Below are 20,185 nucleotides of genomic sequence, written 5' to 3'. Positions count from 1 at the left end.
GATCATACTTGTGCACCACAACTGCATTACACTTACATCACTTCTCACTCGCGTAACAGATAAGTCGGAGCAATATGTCTTGGTGAGCTTGCCTCTTAGCGTTCTAGTATGATAAGGATCAAGCTGACATGAACTCGACCTGTTAGGGGAGGGTATGTCTTTATAACCTATGATTTCATTTTGTCCGAGGATGAATAGGACCGAATCCAGCAGAATAACGCTAACCTATCATGCTTTAGATTCAAGAAAGCCGCCTCGAGGGCGGGTACAACTATCATGCAAAAGACCGGTCAAGTGGAAAGGACGATAGATAGAGAATTCGCAGAAGAGGAAGGAAGGTTCAAGACGTATGTTACTAAATTTCATTGACTTTGATATGGGCCCATCAGCTAATAACATATGACACTCAGAATGGAGAAAGAGACGAATAATTTACAAAAAGAAGCCAAAACCTACCTTGATTCGATGCGAGGTGTGTTTACTTTCGATAACTACCATGATATATGAGCTGACGGGTGTGAATTTGATAGCAATGGCATCGGCTCAATCACGTATCGCAGAAACGATCTCCCTCTTCTACTCGGCAGACAGGACTAGCGATGTTAGTGTTCATCTTTAAGTGAACTTGCATGATCATAGCTGACCAAGTCAATATAGGGAGCAATGGCTGGACATGCCTACAAGTCAGCAGTAGATGAGCTAGATGCAGGTGTAGGCAGGGAATTGGTATGTATAAATCTCAGCTAGCATGTGACTCGGTCCGATCAGCTGACATTATGCGTATGATAGGATGCACCATACCGAGCTACCGTTTTAGAGCCGATTGGTAAATTGAATAGTTATTACCCAACTATCAATGCTGCTATACAGAAACGTGAACATAAGGTTTGTGAAATGCTCACCTAAGAGATGATGAGTGATTCAAATCTTTAGCTAACTGTTTGGTGGATCTACCTAGATGACTGATTACGATGCCGCCCGAGCGAAAGTGAAGAGATTGATAGATAAACCAAGTGACGATACCACGAAATTGCCACGAGTGCGTATGCTAGATTTTTAAGCTGTTTCATCTTCGGATCCGTCGAAGGATCAGCTGACAGTCTCTGTTCGATTGTCATAGGCTCAAGCTGAACACGATGAAGCGAAAGAGGTATTTGATATACTCAATGAACAGCTCATCACTGAGTTACCTGTCTTGGTCGATTTACGTATTCGTGAGTTTTCGTAAATGCTGAAATGGCCGCACCGTAGATCACGAGATCTCACAACGAAGCAAAACTTTATGCTTTGTGGGCATGAAGCTGATTTTTGGACCTGTCTTAGCTTACCTCGATCCATCTTTCGAAGCTATGATAAGATGTCAATTGCGCTTCGCGGAAGAGGGGTATGAGAGATTGTCAGGTGTACAAAGGTAAGTCTTTCGCACTTTTGTTCATGATTGTGTGCAGAGTAAGCATGTAAGCTGACTTGTGTTGGATCGCATAGGTATTTCGCAGATAACATCCGAGACGATTATGCCAATGGAGCATTAGATACTCAAGTAGAAGGTGTATTAGAGGAGATGAGGGAGTTATCCATCTTCGGACCATAAAAAGCGCATCTCGTGCACTTGTGAGAAAGAATGAAGATATCTGTTCTGAACAATAAGAGGCGTATGCGAGAAACAATCAGGAAAAGGGAAAGTAGCTAGAACTACTTGTGTTGTACATACCTTAGATTCAATCATGATATACCTTAGAAGTATGCTCGGGGATCCGCGATCTCATTTTACAACAAAAGTTTCCATTTCGCTTGGAGCAGCATGATTGCAATAAGCAACTTGTGATCGACTTGGAATCACCTTGCATGATGCTGTTGAGGTTACGATTCACCTCGGTGTTGAGCACGGATGTACTTCTAGTTCCGAATTAAGCGTAATTCCGTCTGTAAGGCACCGTTCGAACCTAGAACCTCGATTTCGCCATAACTTCCGATTTTAAACTCGTGGTCTTCATTTCATACACTCGTTTCATCTATAAGATCTCACGGGCTCAAGAAACGAATACATATAATTCTTCAAGATATACTAATCCTTCGCTATGAATTGACTTAATCTATTTGACGTGAGGCATTATTGATTTCAGGGGTAATTGGAACAGCTGATTTGAAAGATGATCAAAGCTCAACCCTGACGGTTTGTATATTAATGATCTTTTGTCTGGTTAAAATGAAACGCGGTGGTACGTGCGTACATATCTTCGCTCCGGATTGATCAGAAAAGAAAGGGACTAAGCTCAATTTTTCCATCAACAAAGATGTGAAAAATTAAAAACTGAATATTGAACTTGACTCTATAAAGTGTGTTATTTCAAATACTGATAATTTCACTCGTATTAATGAGTAATAAACATCCTTAAGTTTGAACAGACTTCTCATCACACTGTGAATATCTCAAAAGGAGTCCAGATCAACTCACGACAATAACCATAGTAAAGCAATTCAAATATGATCATCGTCGAATAAACTCGTATATGAAGCTGTTGGGATATCAATTCGTTTGTTTAAATCATGTGAGTGATCTTCGTCTGGGTCCTTGTCCTGAAGGAGCCCTTCTACTTCACTCCAATACAATCGATCTTGTCATCAATAAATCATAATCTCCATTACTCGAGATCGGATCGATTTGTTGCTCTGTGCCAAGAGGGCGCAATAGGGTGGGTCATAAATCAAAAGCTAAGCTTAGCAGCCCATCATTCTTAAAGAGGAGGATGATACCTTAGAAGCGGAGAAGGTACAATCAGGAACTGATCCACAAACACCTCTCTTCTCATTCTATGATCTTGCACCCTGCGATCATTACACAGCAATCGCTGATGAGTGACTCGACGACCATCACTTTTTTCTCGTTAAATCAATCCTCCTTTATTGATATCGTCAGATCACTACCCTGATACATCTTTATCTCCTCTGTTCTTCACCTTTGTGTGATTTTGATGGTGACGGGGATGATTCATTCATCCTTTGATCTAATCAAATTCTAGATCTGTTTTTGATAAAACCTCGTGTTTCCTTTTCCTTTTGTTGTGTACCACCATAACTCAAATGATGCACCAACCTCTTTGTTACTCTACTAGTCCATTGCCGCTTCTCCCTTTTCTTCGCTTTTCCTTCTCTCCTCACCCAACATGCAATAAAAAAGGGGTGAAATAACAACGCAAAGTTGAAATAAAACTCCCCACATATCAATTTTGTGATTATCATTTTAACATACTAAAATCACCTTGCAAATTTGTTACATCGTTACTACCACCTTCTATCCTTTTTCCTTTATCCTTTTTTCTTTTCCTAATTTCTCCTTGTCTCATTTCCTCAGCTGAATAATCTTGTCATCAAGTTTATCTTGTGCGCCATTCACCTTCTCTCAACCTCTTGTACAGCTCTCCGCTTGTACAGTCAACCTTTACAAGTCAAAGTCGCTCTTGTTGAGCTGACCATATCATTTGATTACCCTTCCAACTAGCTTATCATTTCCTTTTGTTAGTTTTGCCACCCGCTCAAAATCACTGAAAATAGCAATCACCCTCGTCGATAGAACGAAGAAAACGATACTGAAAATTGTCGAACAAGCCTTTCTTGACAATACTACTACATAATTGTCTCCCTATCTTTACGTTTGTCAATTCAACAAATAGATCAAGTGTCACTTATCTTGGTCTCGTCAACATATTTATAAAACAGTAGAAAGGGTTGATAACCTAATCTATATTTAATCCAAACAAAGATCTCCATTGTCGTCGTACTTGTCAAAAGAACAACAAAAACAAAATTCTTTCTACATCCGATCAACCCTGACACTTGGTTTCGCCATTCTTTGTTCCTTACTCGTTCTTTCAACCTTGATTTGACTTGAGGCTTCTCTTCAACCTTAATCACAAGATGTCCAACCAACACCACGATCCTTCAGCAGACTTGGCTGCTAGAATGAATGGACTTGGAGTAAATGGCGAAAGCGGATATTCATCTCCTCAGCAACAACCGAATTCTCATCATCAAAGTCCGGTCAATATGACTCACAATTACGCCAACATCCAGAGTCCCCCTTCAAGAGCTGCACCTGGTCTTCAATCCCAGCCATACTCACCTTTTCCTGATCAGACTGGATATCCTTACTATCCTGGCAATGCACCAGGTGGACCTTTGGGTGTCGGCTTGACTTCAGCCACGTATGCAACTTCCCCGGCTAACATTGGACCAAACCACGCCACTTACGCTTATGTACCACAAACATCCGATCTCATCAATCTTAACAACTCTCAGCAAACTTCAGCTAGTTACGATGGCAGCTTTCCTACTCCAAACGAGCTTTATGGAGGACAAGGGGATCAGTCACAAGCACATCATAGGACGAATCAAGATGCTTCGTCGATACTTCAGCAGGTTCCGAGGCTTACTAGACAACCATATCGACCTCCCACCGGTCAATCGGCTTATCAACAAGCTGCAATGCAGCAGGCCAACGCTAGTGCTAATGGATACTACAACTTTCAAGATCCTAGATATCAATGGGTAGGTCAGAGTCAAAACATGTACACCCATCAAGGCAATATGAGAAAGAAAGATGGTCAGGTGAGTCTGAATTCGGATTCTTCGCCATTCCGCCCAAAGTTGAGCTGACGAGTTTTCCAGAACAATACATACAACTCTAGGAACAACAACTCGTACTCATTCCGAAGCAACCAGAATGTCAACAACTCCCATTTCGGATACAATGATAGTGTTACACCTACACGAGGTGCTTTCGCAGGGACATCCTCGGGACTCAACCCATACAACGCGTCCAGTAACTTGTATCACCTGGCACAAGCTCAAGGATACGGTAATGCCTTTGGCTACTCACCTGGGTATCAGAACGCTTCTGGATTCGTACTGAGACCTAAGAGATCTGAGGATCCTAATGTAGTCCGAAGTGCTTTGTTGGAGGAATTTAGGTTGAACAAAGTTGGAAAATGGGAGTTGAGAGTAAGTCGAAATTTTAGTGCCAAATTGAAATTACGAAAGAAGGAACACTCATGCCAGTCATCCGTTGCCTCGCTAGGACATCTTTGGTTACCTTGCGGAATTCTCAGGGGATCAACATGGCTCACGATTCATCCAGCAAAAACTGGAGATTGCTACCCCTGAAGATCGACAAAAGCTGTTTGACGAGATTATGCCAAACTCTTATCAACTCATGACTGATGTTTTCGGTAATTATGTCACTCAAAAGATGTTCGAATATGGCGACCAGAAACAGAAAGCCACATTAGCCAAGAAGATGGAAGGACATGTCTTGGCCTTGTCCTTGCAAATGTACGGATGTAGAGTATGTCAAATCCCCGCTTATCGAGCGGTCCGAGCTGACGAATCCCGATAGGTCGTGCAAAAAGCGCTCGAACATGTTCTGGTAGACCAGAGATCTCTCCTCGTGTCTGAATTAGAAGGCCATATACTCGAATGCGTCAGATCTAGCAACGCCAATCACGTCATACAGGTCAGTTATATAGGAACATGCCTTCTTGTTAAGCAAACTGACATTGACTTAGCGACTCATACAACTGGGCCCGCCTCAATCGGTTCCCGACTCGTTCATTGGCCACATCGAAGAGCTCGCTAAGCATCCATATGGCTGTCGAGTTGTCCAGAAAATGTTCGAAAACCTTGACGAATCCATGGTCAGATCGTTACTCGACGAAATGCATAACTTCACAGCTGATCTCATGGAAGACCAATTTGGAAGTAAGCATCATCTGCTCAACTCGTTCGATGAGTGAAGCTGAATATTCACTACCCAGATTACGTTGTTCAGAGTGTTATCATTGTGGGTAAGCCAGAAGACAGAGACAAGGTGATCAAAGAGATCAAAGGGAGAGTCATTCCTTGTGAGTTAGGCGGAGGTGCGACCGACGTCAGGAATTGAATATTTTCATGACAGTTGCCCGACATAAATTCGCCTCAAACGTGGTAGAAAAAGCTATTCTCAATGCAGATGAATCTGATCGAAAATTACTCATTGATGAGCTTGTCGGTCTCAAAGAGGACGGAACCAATCAAGTTGGTATGCTACTCAGAGACGCCTTTGGTAACTTCCCTTTACAGGTGAGCTGTACCTTACTCCCGAATCATGAGGGGAATATAACTTATCAACAAATTACTTAGACTGCATTGAAAGCTGCTTCGCCTGAACACAGACAAGAGGTAAGTTTCCCAAGGCGAGGTATTTTGAGAGTTGACGGTCCCTTTCTAGCTGTTGGATATCATTGAGCCACTCCTGCCTCAAGTTCGAAACACCCCTGTAGGGAAGAAATTGGAAGTTCAAATCGAAGAACTCAAAAAAGGGAACGATCAATCAGCCAACGGCTCCTCGGTTGGTGATTCCACCACCGATACCAACGGTACTGACACTACACCCGGAGGATTGACTATGTCTCGATCCACTTCCGAAGAGACTAGTCTGTCTTCGCCACCTGAAAATATCGTAGATATTCGAGCTAAATCGACAACACCTCGCGTCGGTAATGGGAATGGAGCGAAGACGTTGGAAGATCTTCTTGGTTGAGGGTATGCTGTGCAGAGTTGAAGATCATCGATTTTGAAGTGAGGACATGCTAGAGGTTTTTCAGAGTTGATGACGAAAATGTAAAGAGTCTGAGGAAGTGAAGAATCAGTGAAAAGATGCTTTGTTTATATATGCCGTTATTCATTACATCGTAAATCTATCTATCATTATTCTTATTCGATGCAGATGCAAATGAGATCCAGCGAGCACCATTCCGGGCTATGCAGAATCTATCAGATCCGTGTGTTTATGCAGTGCATAAGGGCCAAGCAGACGAATGGTGCTGAGACCTTGGCAGGACGTTTTGCATTGGAAAGGAGGATTGCGATTATGAACTGCGGGAAGGACACGAAGAGGTGAAATTACATTCTCGTGTATATCGGCGATAAAAACACCAGTTCCTCATCGGATATAAACAGGCTTATAGCCTGGGTTTAAGCTTATACAGCTGCCACACTTGTAATCCCTGATTTCATCCGATTTACCACCGTGGCTCGCGTGGCCAAGCGAATAGTGCATTGAGCTGTTAATGCATGGTCAGGTTTACTGCTGGGTGGTAACACTCTGGTAACCCTCTCACAATCACTCTGACACTCTCACTCTCTCGTTGGACTGGCAATCCTCTTTTTAGACATTTTCAAGGTTTACATATAGATACTTCTTCTTTTCAACCATCAAATCCAAAGTGAGTATCAGTCAACCTATATCATCGTCATCATCAGTAACATCAAGAGTCCAACATCAGAACATATTTGGATATATCTTTTAAAGGAGGATTACTGATATAATTGTTCAACTTTACAGATGGCTGTCGGAAAGAACAAGAGGTTGTCAAAAGGAAAAAAGGGTATCAAGAAGAAGGTCGTAGACCCCTTCTCCCGAAAAGGTTCGTGGATGTTCAGCTTGGTTAACAGATACACATAGAGACCAGGAAGCTGACGTTTGGCATTTTATCTAATTCTTTCACCACACATTTTCATTCGACTTTTCTTCAATGGCAAATAACAAATCTCATATTGGGTGGATACTTTGGATGGATTGATTATGATAAATAGAATGGTACGATATCAAAGCTCCTTCGTTCTTCGAGAACCGAAATGCTGGTAAAACCCTTGTCAACCGAACTCAAGGTCTTAGTGAGTCGAAGTTCATAATGCATAGTAGTATACCGGAATAGGATGATTAACAATGTGATACTCCTGTATTTAGAAAACGCCAACGATTCCCTCAAAGGAAGAATTGTCGAACTTTCTCTTGCTGATCTTAACAATGACCAAGAGCAAGGTTTCAGAAAGATCAAGTTGAGAGTTGAGGATGTTTCCGTAGGTTTACACCTTGTTTTCATTATAAATAAGATTCTGGACTGACGATTTTTGATTTTGGATAGGGTAAAAACTGTCTTACTTCATTCTACGGTATGGACTTCACCACCGACAAAGTTCGATCAGTTGTTAGAAAATGGCAATCTTTGATTGAAGCTCATGTTGATGTTAAAACTACCGATGGATACTTGTTAAGATTATTCTCAATTGGTTTCACAAAGAGACAATTTAACCAAGTTAAGAAGACAACATATGCTCAATCATCCCAAATCAAAGAAATTAGAGGAAAAATGATCGAAATCATGAAGAGAGAAGCTGAAGGTTCAGACTTGAAAGAATTGGTTCAAAAATTCGTTCCAGAATCAATTGGTCGAGAGATTGAAAAAGCCGCTAAAGTGAGTTTTGAAATTCATACCTCTTTGGCACTTTATATCAATAACTAATCTTGATATCAACTTCTTAGGGAATCTACCCACTCCATAACGTTTACGTTCGAAAATGCAAGATCATCAAAGCTCCTAAAATTGATGCTTCTAGACTTCTCGAACAACATGGTGAAGCTACCGATGCCAACACTGGTGCTAAAGTAGTTAAAACCGGTGACTTTGTCGAACCCGAAGTTCTCGAGTCCGTATAAAGTTTCTCATAATGATTGTTTGGGATGGAGTTGCATGTATACCTATGGCAGAAATGTTTTGCATTTGTTCGCATCGTCACCAAATAGATTGCATCGTGCTCAGCCAAAATTGTTTTCAATTTAGAGAAGAACTGCTCGCAACGGAGGAAGTCGCAGCGCACGATTCATGAGATACCTCGATAAGAGTCTACAGTCCGCATATCTTCTACCTGCCTCTTCGACTCGCATTCCTGTCGAACATCCAGATCTTCCCCTCCTTCTAACCTAGAAGTTCTGTGCATGAAGCCCTCTTAGAGGTGTACTTCTGATCCCAGCGTAGTTCAATGCGCTGTGGGTTTGACAAATTTACTTTGAATATCAGGTAGGAACGCGTTATCTCCCTTACCTGAATTATCAGTCTCATTAAACCACGTTAATATTCATTCCTCCGACCCGTTCACTTCGCTTGTCATTCCCAGAGTAGAGCACAAGAGACTCTTCATTTTCTCAGCTTAGTGCTCTCTTCCTCTTTCTTGATATCCAACGATACCCTCACCTCCTCACATCGATACCTCCATCTTCGCCTTCCCTTTGGTACTTACGTCTATGATCTCCGTTTATACCTTTTGAGGTGAGTTCGTCCTTTCTCTTTTCTTACTAGAGTCGCGTCAGCTCTTTCATCAGATGCATCTAGTGTGGAAATTCATGCGCTGATAATCTGATGTCTCCAATCCATCTCCTTCTCATATCATCATTACTATGTTCGATGTCACCTTTGGACGTACGACTTGTCGCCACCATAACCTTTATAATTACCCTATAATTGTGCCCTAAAGGTGAGTCAGGATTAACCTTCTTCTATTTTGTCCCATTCAAATACTTCGTCCCCTTACAACTGCAGTGCTAATACAAGTATTTGCTCCCTCATATAGTCATAAAATCCAATTACTAGATTTTCTCATTTACCACTTTCATCTGTTCTCTTTACGCTTTTAGAGTCTTTTCTTTGACTTTTTAGTGATACCTTTTATTTAATATATTAGGTCAACTTTATTAGATTTGTCTTCTTCAGGTATAAACGTCATCATCATATTTACGTGCGTATCATATTCATTCGTACTCGTTCTTATATTCTTTTCCACACCTGTAAGGCTCGTTACCTTATTCTACTAAAGCAAGTGGGGATCAAACTTTTGACCATAATACCTCATAACCTTGTACATTCTCCCATTTCACATCATAGTATAAAGCAATTCGTTGTCCTTTGCTTATATTCTTTGCTATTTATCGCTTTCTCATATCGCACTTGCGGTTCATTTCAACAAAATTTGTTTTGGTCATACTTCATATATTCGTTGCTTAAATAAAACCCTACTTGCGAACCTTCTTTGGGTGGCCACTTATCCTTTTTAACCTTCTGTTTTCCCCTCCAAAATACACTCGACGACATTACCATATATATATATATATATATATATATCTGTATATATCACGACTCTTAACGACATCTGTCACTTCATTCAATCAATATCGATATCCGGCATTTTTGAAAATCCAACTGGTCTATGATACCTCTTTACGGGTTACCCTCTGTCACTTAACTTCGTTGTCTATAATCGTTTAATCATATAACATGGATGTCGATTCAATTACCTCCCGACTGGCTCAATTACCTGCCGGCCTGGCTTCACCTGGATTTCCCCAAAATGCAAACGATGGGCAACAATTTCCTCTGCTCAACCCCTTAATCGGTACACCTGGTGCCAACGATGCTCGTAACAATGCCGCTGGTAATCCATCAACCTACCTTTCAAACTTGGCAAAATCATCTTTCAGTCCAAGTTATAGTCAATTTATCTCGTCCTCGTTGACTCAGTCCTTGGACGGGCTAGATCCCGATATTATGAAGGTAAGCTTTCCTTCCTTTTCCTCTGATCATCTCTCTACGATAGCTGATATGCCTAATAGCGTCCCTTCGATACGTCATCATTACCTGTAAATCCCCTCAACGGAATGCCACCTCAAATCGAATCATCATCTTCCAATCTCGACAGCTTCCCCCCCAAGAAAGCTAGATACGATGCGGCTTCTCAAAATTCCAACACCGCTACTCCAGGTGGACAAACCAATTTTGGTGGGAACAAAAACTTCACTCCTGGTCAATTCGGTGGAAATAGCAATGGATTCGCTGGAACTCCCTTGAACCTTGGTGGACCATTACATCAAACACCTCAACAAACTCCCGGGGTAGGTCAACCTGGTTCTGCAACTGGAAATGGTTTACAAGGTACACCATTTGGAATGATGAATGGGTTGAATGGTATGGTGGGTATGGGTGGCTTTGGAATGGGTGGTTTCCCCTTGAACATGAATATGGTCAGCTGCCATTCCTGTCTTCTAGCCATGGATCTCACAGCTGACTTGTGTTTAAGCAAAATTACCCCGGATCACCAATCGTCTCCCCCTCAATGAATCCTAACACTATGACCGGTAATTATGGCCCTGCTGCTGCTGCCGCCGCGGCCGCCGCTGCTGGGAATACCACAGGTCGAACAGTCTATGTTGGTAATCTTCCATCAGGTAAATTCATCTTCTTACTTAAGTACTTTACACTATTAAGCTGATTGTATACCTGTAGAAGCATCTGTTGACGAGCTACTCAATCTTGTACGATTTGGTCCCATCGAGACTGTCCGATTACTCCCCGACAAGCAATGTGTGTTCATCTCTTTCCTCGATGGATCCACTGCAGCCGCCTTCCATGCGGATGCCTCAGTTAAGAAGTTAGCTCTTCATGGACAAGAATTGAAAATAGGATGGGGTAAACCCTCAGTGGTTCATCCAAATGTGCAGGCTGCCGTAGCCAATAGTCAAGCTACCCGGAATGTCTTTGTTGGGAACCTTAACCCGGAGATGAATGAGCAAGAATTAAGGGAAGAATTAGGTGCGTTTGGACCAATCGATCAAGTCAAGATTGTTCGGGATAAGAACATTGGTTTCATCCACTTCTTGAGCATTGGTACTGCGGTCAAGGTCAGTTGATCGTTCACGCTTATCGCCAGGTCCATTGCAGCTGATATCGGTAGTTGCAGGTCGTAAACCAGTTACCTAAAGAACCTGGATGGGAGGGCAAAAGGGTCAATTACGGAAAGGTAGGCCAGCGTAGGATTCGCGGAGTGGTCAAACCGAAGCTGACGGATGGTGCAGGATCGATGTGCATATGTGCCAAAAGCTCAACAAGACGCTGTTCGACAAGCTCAAACTCAGGCTATGACTGCTGTCGCATCTCAACATTCTCAAATACCTGGAACCCCCTTCTCTTCTTTCTCGCCCATGACAGCCGGATTCGGAGGATTCGGTACACCAGCTTCGGCGGGATTCGGTTCTCCCTTGTTCGGTAATGGTTTCCCTTCTGCTGGCGGTAGTGGCTTTATGGATTCCAACACCGCTGGACAAGTTGGTAACCGAACTGTCTACCTCGGAAATATACATCCTGACACAACGATAGAGGAGTTGTGTAACAATATCAGAGGTGGAATGTTGCAGCAAATCAAATATCTAACGGAAAAGCATATTGCGGTAAGCTAATCGCTAGTAATGGATCTAAGGGCTTAGCTCACAATTGTCGGATATACTCAGTTCATCACCTTTGTCGACCCTGCAGCTGCAATGCAATTCTATCAACATGCTAATACGACTGGCTTGCTGGTCACCTCACGTCGGCTAAAAGTAGGATGGGGAAAGGCTTCTGGACCTCTTACTCCACCCCTGCTCCAAGCTGTACAAGCTGGAGCAAGTAGGAATGTGTACATTGGTCAAATCGTTGATTTCAGCTTGTTCACTGAGGAGAAATTACGTCAGGACTTTGGGGAGTTTGGTGGTGAGCATAGCGTTTCGTTGTCGTGTGTTTGCATAGCTAATGAAACTGAGCGCAGAAATTGACATGATCAACTTCCTTGCTGAAAAGGGAGCTGCATTTGTCAATTTGTGAGTGATAATTCGGCTGAATCCAAGTCTATATAAGGCATAGCTGATTGGCCATACGATAACAGCACATCGATACAAAATGCTCAAAAGGCTATCGAAGGTATCAAACTTAAGCCTGAATACTCCGTCTTGAAAATTGCATACGGGAAGGATCGATGTGCGAACCCTCCAAGGGCGTCTCAGTGAGTCAACGTAGTTTAGATCATGCTTAAGAGCCGTGTTGACAATGATAAATAGTCAAACTCCAGGAAATAACAAGTCGCGTAACGTATCAGATAAGACCCCGAAAGAGCCTACAAGCCAGAATAACGGCAGCGTGCCTGCAAAAGAGGCCGTAGAAGAAGGAGGATTGGAAGATGCTGATTTTCCTATAGAGGATGATGGTTATTTAGGAGAAGAATTGACTGACGTACCTTCTACTTTTGAGTAAGCACGTTGGTCATCATTGCAGTGTAGGATGGAGTGAAGTGCAAGGAAATGGCATTTGTCTTTGTGTGGTCTCTTTCTGGTTTATATACATGTTTCATGTTTCCTGATGGTATTCATGCTGTTTACAAAATATGAATATTCGTCATTCGTCTCAATCATGTGTATACACTCGGCCAGCTTGCGCTTTGAACAAATTAATAGTGCAAGTTCTTGGGCAACTGAGATTATCAACGCTCTCTTCGATCTGACGTTTTCCATGTAAGTGAACGGTTTGAGATTGTTCTGTTTTTCCCTCTAGACAGATTATATACTACGTGTTGGACTGACAATCATCCAATTGGGAGTGTTGCGATAGTGGTTATTCGGCGGGACTTGAATAAAACATCGTGACTTATTGATCCCGTGCCGTCAGGCTCACAGGTTCGAACCCTGTATGCTCCGAATCTTTTTGCATTGCATCAGACCTTGAAGCAGGTTTTATATTTTGCTATACATCTCTCCTGGATCATTTATCATAGCGCACGGTTGCATCGTTCTCACCATATGCATCAGTGCGACATGCGTGCACCATATGTTGATAGCAATATCGCGAGAAATCTATGTATACAAATTGAGATGTCATTTGATTTGAAACAGGTATTTGGCGGAGACAAAGATGATGTCCGCTTACGTCTTCGAAGTAGAAGTTGAAGAGATATTATTACACTTTCACAATAACAAATCGTAATTTTGGATTTTCATACAATCTTTGATTAATACTTACAAACACTAACAGAGCAGAAGTGAAATTAGGAATAAAGATGAGATACGCAGTTTTAGTAACTGGTCCAGCTGGTGCAGGAAAATCAACATTTTGTTCATCACTCATAACTCATGCTCAAACAATTGGTCGACAAGTTCATTTAGTAAATTTAGATCCTGCTGCAGATAAATTTGAATATGAACCTACGATAGATATACGTGATTTAATAAATTTAGAAGATGTAATGGAAGAATTAGAATTTGGACCTAATGGTGGATTAATATATTGTTTCGAGTGAGTCGTTGTATTCATCATATCATATTGTAAATTCGGAAAGGTCATTATTCCATTTGTAAGATTGAGCTATATCAATTGTCATTGGAACATAAATGTCAAATGTAATGAGTGAGATCTACAAAGCTAGGCTGATCTCTTGTTGTTGTTAAATACAGATACCTACTAAATAATCTTGATTGGATAGAAGATGAATTGGGATCATATGAAGATGATTATTTAATAATTGATTGTCCAGGTCAAATTGAATTATATACACATATACCATTATTACCAAAATTAGTTCAATATTTACAAACAAGTTTAAATTTTAGAATTTCATCAACTTATTTAATTGATTCACAATTTATGCAAGATAAAAATAAATTTTTCGCAGGTGTAATGAGTGCAATGTCATGTATGTTATCTTTAGGTACAAGTATGATTTGTTTAATGAGTAAAATGGATCTTGTAAAAGATGAAAAAGGTAGAACAAAACGTGAAGTAGGAAGGTAAGTCATAATTTCCAATTTATCTTCTGTTACTTCATGATGGAGAAAAAGCTTAAACGATAATTAATGATTGATTCAAAATTTTAGATATTTAGATCCAGATCCTACTTTATTATTTGATAGTCCTGATTCAGAGTCTAATCCGAAATTCAATGCTCTAAATAGAGCTGTAGTAGGATTAGTAAGTCGATACTTGGGTTTGGATTCGAAATTCGTGCTGATACATATGACTTGATCAAAATAGATAGAAGATCAAAATATAGTTTCATTTTTACCGTTAGACGTGACTTCAGAAGATTCGGTGAATACGATTTTAAGTCATATTGATAATATGATGCAATATGGAGAAGATGAAGAACCTAAAGTACCCAAAGATATGGATGAGGGTGAGTAGCGAGTCAAGTGCTTTCGTATATCCTTTAAGCTAATAGAAAAGTGTAGGTGATTTTGGAGACGACTAGACTAAATGTATCATATATCATATGTAAATGTACAATCCCGCATACAACTCTCAGGATTTATCTCTTCTGCTCATACAAATTCATACATGGTTCCTTGTGACCATATTGTGAACCGACTTACAACGCTTGACCTAATTGCCTTGTTAGCTCAACTATTAGCCTGGCGACACAGAGCACTATTCACTACACTCACGTAGATCTCGCAGGACATGATTAAACTCGACACTGACATCTTCCCAATCCGTATCGAGGTTTGGATCTCTACCTACTCGACTAGCTCGAAGCAAAGCGAACTTGACTTCATCAGATAATGAAATAAAGTATTCGTATGGAACCGCTGTAAGATCGAGACTTGGTTGATCTGGTAAACCATCACGAAGTATATCGAAGGAAATTGATTCCTGCAGTGGTTTTGCTCTAGCAGATGCATTTAAAGATGAAAGAGAATTTTGGTTATTGGTAAATGATGACTAATTTTTATCATCAATTTTCAAGTCCAAATCACATACAGAATGACTTTAACGATGACTGAGAGCTACACTTACCGTCCTACTCATTTGTCGTCCTTTCCTTTTAGAGGGATCTTCAATCAATCTTCCTGACCAAGTATATTCTCCTCCTTTTTTCAAAGCATCTCTCATTAAATCAATATCATTTAACGAATCTCCAATTTTGAATACTTTGGAAGATGATATATTTCCTTCTTCCAACCAACTTCTAATTGATCGACTCAAATCATTACAAACAAAATTACATTCCCATCTTTTAATGAATTTTACTAAATTTTCATAAGCTTGAAAATAAATTGGTAAATTTGGAATAGGTAATGATAGATTGTATAATAATCGTAAAAACAAAGAAAGAATAATTGAAGATTCAATAGTGGGATCTAAAAAATGAATTTCAGGTAAATCGAGATTTATCGTTGTTGTTGTTATTGTTGTTGTTGTTGTAGAAACTGGAGAAGGTGGTGGAGTTGAAAGACAATTATTGAATAAAGCGTTACGGAATTCAATCCTGTACTTTATTACATTAGGATGAATTTGCAAAGATCTGAACAGAATCGTTGACTTACCTACATCCATTCAATTTGGTATGATGTACTTTGAAGATCAATCCATCTGAAGAAATCAATACTAAATCGGCAGTATCATCTTGGAATGGTTGGTTCAACGATGTAACTGTATTTTCAGATATAGTAGATAGCTTTCGACTTGATATGGCTTCTTGACTTGGTTTCTTATTATGCGTTGGTCGAATAGACTTGACTTTCATGGTGACGCCCATGATAGCAAGCTAGTATCGGTCAGAATTGTGATTCAAGGATATTAGTTCACATGTGAGCTCAGCAGATATACCTTATAACCCTTTCCCGCCGAATAGATGCACCTTGGTGCAAAATAGATTATTCCGATCCTTTCGGGTTCGCATGGATATCATTAGGGTACTTCAAAGGAATATCACACACAGATCACACACAAACAACAACCCTGATTGATCCGACGTGATCTCTGTGAAGATACGATCAAGGTGTCAACATTATATGCATACATCAAGATAGTCACATGCTTATGCTCCAACCCCCAATCACTAATCACTCATCCGGTATATAGTAGTTATACCGTCCTTCTTCTTCCCAAGGTCTTCTACTATTGGCACCACCTCGACCCTCGATGTCCCTCATATGATCCGCCCATGATCCAGCAGCGGATCTGACTTCCCAACCTTCACTACCTCTTCTCATCCTAGGCAACCTCTGTCCAGCTAAAGGACCGTCATTATGCTCATCATAATCCGACAAGTAAATTTCAGGTGAACTTGATCTTGAAGATTCAGAAAATGATTCGTAGTCTCTATCTTCACCCGATGAGTAGGTTTCTTCCCCTTCTGTAGGGTTATGGGTGGATCTAGCACGTAAATGACTATTTGAAGGTCGTAAATTAGGATTGAATCCTTCGTTTCCATATATGAAAGCTGATGTCGCGCTCGGCAAAGGACGAGGATTAGGTATTTGACCCGGATCTTTAGGAGGCCATGAATATTGTATAACCGGATCTGTTACCAAGTACATGTAGTTAGCAAATGAACCTACAAAAAATGACACATAGTCAATCTCATATCATTTTTAATTATGATAAGCTTCTACTCACATATTACACCATTTCATTATCCGCTCTGTTCCTACTCAACCTTATGCGCTCTTCGCTACTTCCACTCAAACCCGATCTTCCGTCACTCCCGCTACCATTGCCTCTGACGACTTGATCAGAGCTACCGTATCCGGTTTGTACAGTAGGAAGTGGTGGTCCTTCCAAATCACGTCGAGGAGCAACGATATCTGCCCATTGACTCGTAGCTGACTCACCACCTGCATCGGGATTGACGGGGAAAGATAATCCATCTCCTCGCATAGGCTGCGGCCATAGCCATAAAATTGGATTGGGACCAAGTACGGACTTGATGTTTTTGTATACACCGATGTTCTAGCACATCGATAGCATTAGCACATGGATTTGTCCTAGCCAGAGATGACTGAGTGAAGTCCCAACTTACATAAGGGTATTTGATCTCTTTTATCTTGCCCCGTCTGACTAATGTAGCCACTTTATCTTTCTCCCATCCCTCTATTGTCGTGCTATTCCCACAAGCAAGATAGACATGATATATTGAGAACATGCCTACGCATAGCCAGACGGGTACACAAGCGGCAAAATTGAAGACTATGAACAGGACGTCGCTGAGGGTAGGTTCTTCCTGTAATCCAATTGACAAATCATTAATAATAAGTGATGCGGCAAAACACTGATTCAGGACTTACATATTGCTTGTAAGAGATGAAAAGAACCCTCTGGACGACCATAACTATGTGGAATGAGGTGGCTATGTCCACCCAGAGTAAGAATCGCAGGAAGTGACCTTGATTATGAAATCCCACGCAATTGGCTATCCATGGGCAATGATCTGACAACGAATATAGCTTCTATCAGTAGGGCAAAGAGCATTTAAGAAGGCGCTACTCACGATCAAGCTGTTGGTAAGATACTGCTTATCAGTCATAGCTGTTTATAGGATATTTGATGACAGCTCACCTTAAGCTACAATCAGAAAACATCAGCTACATATATTTACTTGGCCCGCTATGAAAGTACTCACTACGCATGTCTTACATGATCTACAATGATGTGCTGTAGTTTAGAAGGTCAGCGAAGAGATATATGGCTGCTGGAAAGGTCAGACTCACCTCTGGGCGGTTTATAGTGTTCACAAGTTTTACAATACCTAGGAGCATGGTTGCCTTTCTTCACTTCCAGCCCTTCTACAGCATTCAAATCGGGTCTCTGGCATTTACAATCCTGTCAGCTAGTCTCACTTCAGTAAGAGAATAGCTTCCAGCTCACGTAGCCTTGAGGTACGCCTCCTGGCGGAGTTATGATGCATAATCGATAATTCCAAAATACCATAAATACGCAGAAACTAAATGAATTTATTTATTGTCATTTTTGGTTTCTGAGAGTAGAGCGAATGAAGCGATATACACGAAAGAGGCTCACTTGAATGGAATCAACAATTTCAACAAGTCGACACTAATTTCTCTGCCGTACCATGGCCATACCACGAATATCTGTGAAGAGAAGGATATGAATGAGATCAAGAGTGAAGTACCAATAACCCTGCAAATAACAAGCTTCAGCTGTCTTCATTACCAGAAACGAATCACACTATGAGACGCTTACCATACTCTACCCCAGTCTCGAGCCATATCGCTCAGCTCGGTCAGACTGATTGCTCCTAGTCAAGATAGTATAAGAAAGATGAAATGACAGGAAAAAGTCGTGTAATACACCAAATACACGATTTGGCTGTGTCATCTTGAAACTCGTCTTGAAACGAACAAAACGCGGTATTCACCGTTACCGATGGGCATCTAAAATCGCAGATACTTTGAGATGTTTTTTGTGTGACAATCAACCCAAAGAAAGGTATGCTCAAGTGCACACAATCACAGATGATATCATACTGATCATGCATGCTTATACGTGAGCATATGAACTGGGTAGTAGCTCAAAATACGACAAGATGTACTATAATGCTGAATCTATTCAGGTAACATATATTATCTCGCCATGAATCATCCTGCGATTTATGAGCTCTTCTCTCGTACAGGCACATTCGCTGGAGCGGGTATGAATCCGAGTATACCCAGTGTGAGAGTGAATAGGGCCGTAGCTACGGTAGCAGGTATCAGTATAGTTTTCGTCCACTAGCCCTCTTCAACTCTTGGACACGCCCCGGATCGTCGTGATCCCCCTATGCCCGCCATCGTGCTTGACTTGCGGAATGTAGTAGATTGTTAAAACTCACTTCCCGCCATCGACCTGAAAACGCCGAGTCCCCTCTCACCCTCCATCTGCTCCAAACTAGCATTCCCAACAGCTTTCACAGCATCCACTGCCGAATGCAGTATACTTCGTTTACCGGCTTGCGATAGAGAAATAACTATACAGGTCCATCCTAGTAGTATTGTAGTGGTGAGAAGAGGTACTATGACTTTGAGTCGAGCGGATGTTTGCCATTTCGGATACTGAATCATGAGAATTGACAGGTCAGACATTATATTCCCAGCTTCTGAAATACGGGATACTAGGATTCTTCAATAACGTTCGAATTGAGGTACGTGGTTGTTATTGATTGATGATGCGTTACGTGATCGACTCACATTAGGTATATATCCCCTAAACCATGGTAAGAACAGTACGAGGTAAAGGAAGATGGACTATTGAGCAATCGTCAGCTTTGCGAATGAGATCAATGACAGCTAGACTCTCGGTACGTCTAAGCCTGTTCCAAGATCACTCACGATAGTTGCTGCAAGAGAGCCTAGCCCAGTTATCATCGCCTTCCTATTCGTCTTCGTTAGCTCGGACCGTCCTTGACTCAGGGCATGAGCTATACTCACCTAATCCAACCGGCTTCATCATTCAATACATTCCTGACGGCATTCGGTAGATCAGTATACCAACATCCCAAAGCACCTAATGCTACGTATTTTCCATGTTTGATAAGTGCTGATGAACGGGGCTTGATGGGTTTATCCAATTGCGATACGATCGTTGCGCTGGAATCGGATGGTAAGGAGGGTCGACGTTTGGAAGAAGACGCGATTGATGAACTAGACATTTCGAGTAAGCTGTCTTTGTTGACCACTGAAGATACCTTCACAATGCTGATGGATGACTGAAGTTATGTGTAATATCTTAAATATTGTCTT

At 41.3% G+C, this 20,185-nt stretch overlaps 8 protein-coding genes across 8 annotated transcripts; 5 read left to right on the top strand and 3 right to left on the bottom strand.

Moving 5' to 3' along the window:
- Positions 1-74: 74 nt before the first annotated feature.
- On the top strand, positions 75-1,591 carry I206_103152 (uncharacterized protein; the record flags this gene model as incomplete). The annotated part of the gene is made up of 11 exons (XM_019153610.1): positions 75-82; positions 147-152; positions 240-347; positions 411-472; positions 531-601; positions 658-726; positions 790-885; positions 959-1,039; positions 1,121-1,214; positions 1,324-1,411; positions 1,486-1,591. 11 exons carry the CDS (start codon positions 75-77, stop codon positions 1,589-1,591), a joined length of 789 nt encoding a protein of 262 aa, XP_019013771.1.
- Positions 1,592-3,915: 2,324 nt separating this feature from the next.
- Positions 3,916-6,574, top strand: I206_103151 (uncharacterized protein; the record flags this gene model as incomplete). The annotated part of the gene is made up of 9 exons (XM_019153611.1): positions 3,916-4,605; positions 4,666-4,998; positions 5,075-5,341; positions 5,393-5,509; positions 5,562-5,754; positions 5,811-5,897; positions 5,951-6,114; positions 6,175-6,213; positions 6,263-6,574. The coding sequence occupies 9 exons, from the start codon at positions 3,916-3,918 to the stop codon at positions 6,572-6,574; spliced, it is 2,202 nt and encodes a 733-aa protein (XP_019013772.1).
- An 804-nt stretch (positions 6,575-7,378) lies between these two features.
- I206_103150 (40S ribosomal protein eS1) lies at positions 7,379-8,533 on the top strand (the record flags this gene model as incomplete). The annotated part of the gene is made up of 5 exons (XM_019153612.1): positions 7,379-7,460; positions 7,630-7,710; positions 7,784-7,896; positions 7,962-8,291; positions 8,360-8,533. 5 exons carry the CDS (start codon positions 7,379-7,381, stop codon positions 8,531-8,533), a joined length of 780 nt encoding a protein of 259 aa, XP_019013773.1.
- A 1,612-nt stretch (positions 8,534-10,145) lies between these two features.
- I206_103149 (uncharacterized protein) lies at positions 10,146-12,929 on the top strand (the record flags this gene model as incomplete). Its single annotated transcript, XM_019153613.1, has 10 exons — positions 10,146-10,421; positions 10,481-10,888; positions 10,945-11,092; positions 11,151-11,545; positions 11,605-11,664; positions 11,720-12,091; positions 12,152-12,392; positions 12,448-12,499; positions 12,565-12,681; positions 12,737-12,929. 10 exons carry the CDS (start codon positions 10,146-10,148, stop codon positions 12,927-12,929), a joined length of 2,262 nt encoding a protein of 753 aa, XP_019013774.1.
- A 799-nt stretch (positions 12,930-13,728) lies between these two features.
- I206_103148 (uncharacterized protein) lies at positions 13,729-14,849 on the top strand (the record flags this gene model as incomplete). The annotated part of the gene is made up of 4 exons (XM_019153614.1): positions 13,729-13,964; positions 14,123-14,455; positions 14,543-14,636; positions 14,700-14,849. 4 exons carry the CDS (start codon positions 13,729-13,731, stop codon positions 14,847-14,849), a joined length of 813 nt encoding a protein of 270 aa, XP_019013775.1.
- Positions 14,850-15,033: 184 nt separating this feature from the next.
- Positions 15,034-16,203, bottom strand: I206_103147 (uncharacterized protein; the record flags this gene model as incomplete). The annotated part of the gene is made up of 4 exons (XM_019153615.1): positions 15,034-15,047; positions 15,110-15,386; positions 15,462-15,933; positions 15,992-16,203. 4 exons carry the CDS (start codon positions 16,201-16,203, stop codon positions 15,034-15,036), a joined length of 975 nt encoding a protein of 324 aa, XP_019013776.1.
- Positions 16,204-16,510: 307 nt separating this feature from the next.
- I206_103146 (uncharacterized protein) lies at positions 16,511-18,676 on the bottom strand (the record flags this gene model as incomplete). The annotated part of the gene is made up of 11 exons (XM_070202688.1): positions 16,511-16,971; positions 17,282-17,399; positions 17,470-17,670; positions 17,735-17,877; positions 17,938-17,944; positions 18,006-18,011; positions 18,070-18,101; positions 18,158-18,254; positions 18,315-18,390; positions 18,468-18,587; positions 18,651-18,676. 11 exons carry the CDS (start codon positions 18,674-18,676, stop codon positions 16,511-16,513), a joined length of 1,287 nt encoding a protein of 428 aa, XP_070058789.1.
- A 381-nt stretch (positions 18,677-19,057) lies between these two features.
- Positions 19,058-20,094, bottom strand: I206_103145 (uncharacterized protein; the record flags this gene model as incomplete). The annotated part of the gene is made up of 5 exons (XM_019153617.1): positions 19,058-19,143; positions 19,279-19,498; positions 19,634-19,690; positions 19,775-19,817; positions 19,874-20,094. The coding sequence occupies 5 exons, from the start codon at positions 20,092-20,094 to the stop codon at positions 19,058-19,060; spliced, it is 627 nt and encodes a 208-aa protein (XP_019013778.1).
- Between the last annotated feature and the right edge of the window lie 91 nt (positions 20,095-20,185).

The sequence above is a fragment of the Kwoniella pini genome, chromosome 4, assembly GCF_000512605.2.
Source record: "Kwoniella pini CBS 10737 chromosome 4, complete sequence".
In the NCBI taxonomy this organism is placed as follows: Eukaryota; Fungi; Basidiomycota; class Tremellomycetes; order Tremellales; family Cryptococcaceae; genus Kwoniella; species Kwoniella pini.
Note: the sequence above shows the minus strand (reverse complement) of the source record. Positions and strands in the feature narration are given on the sequence as shown.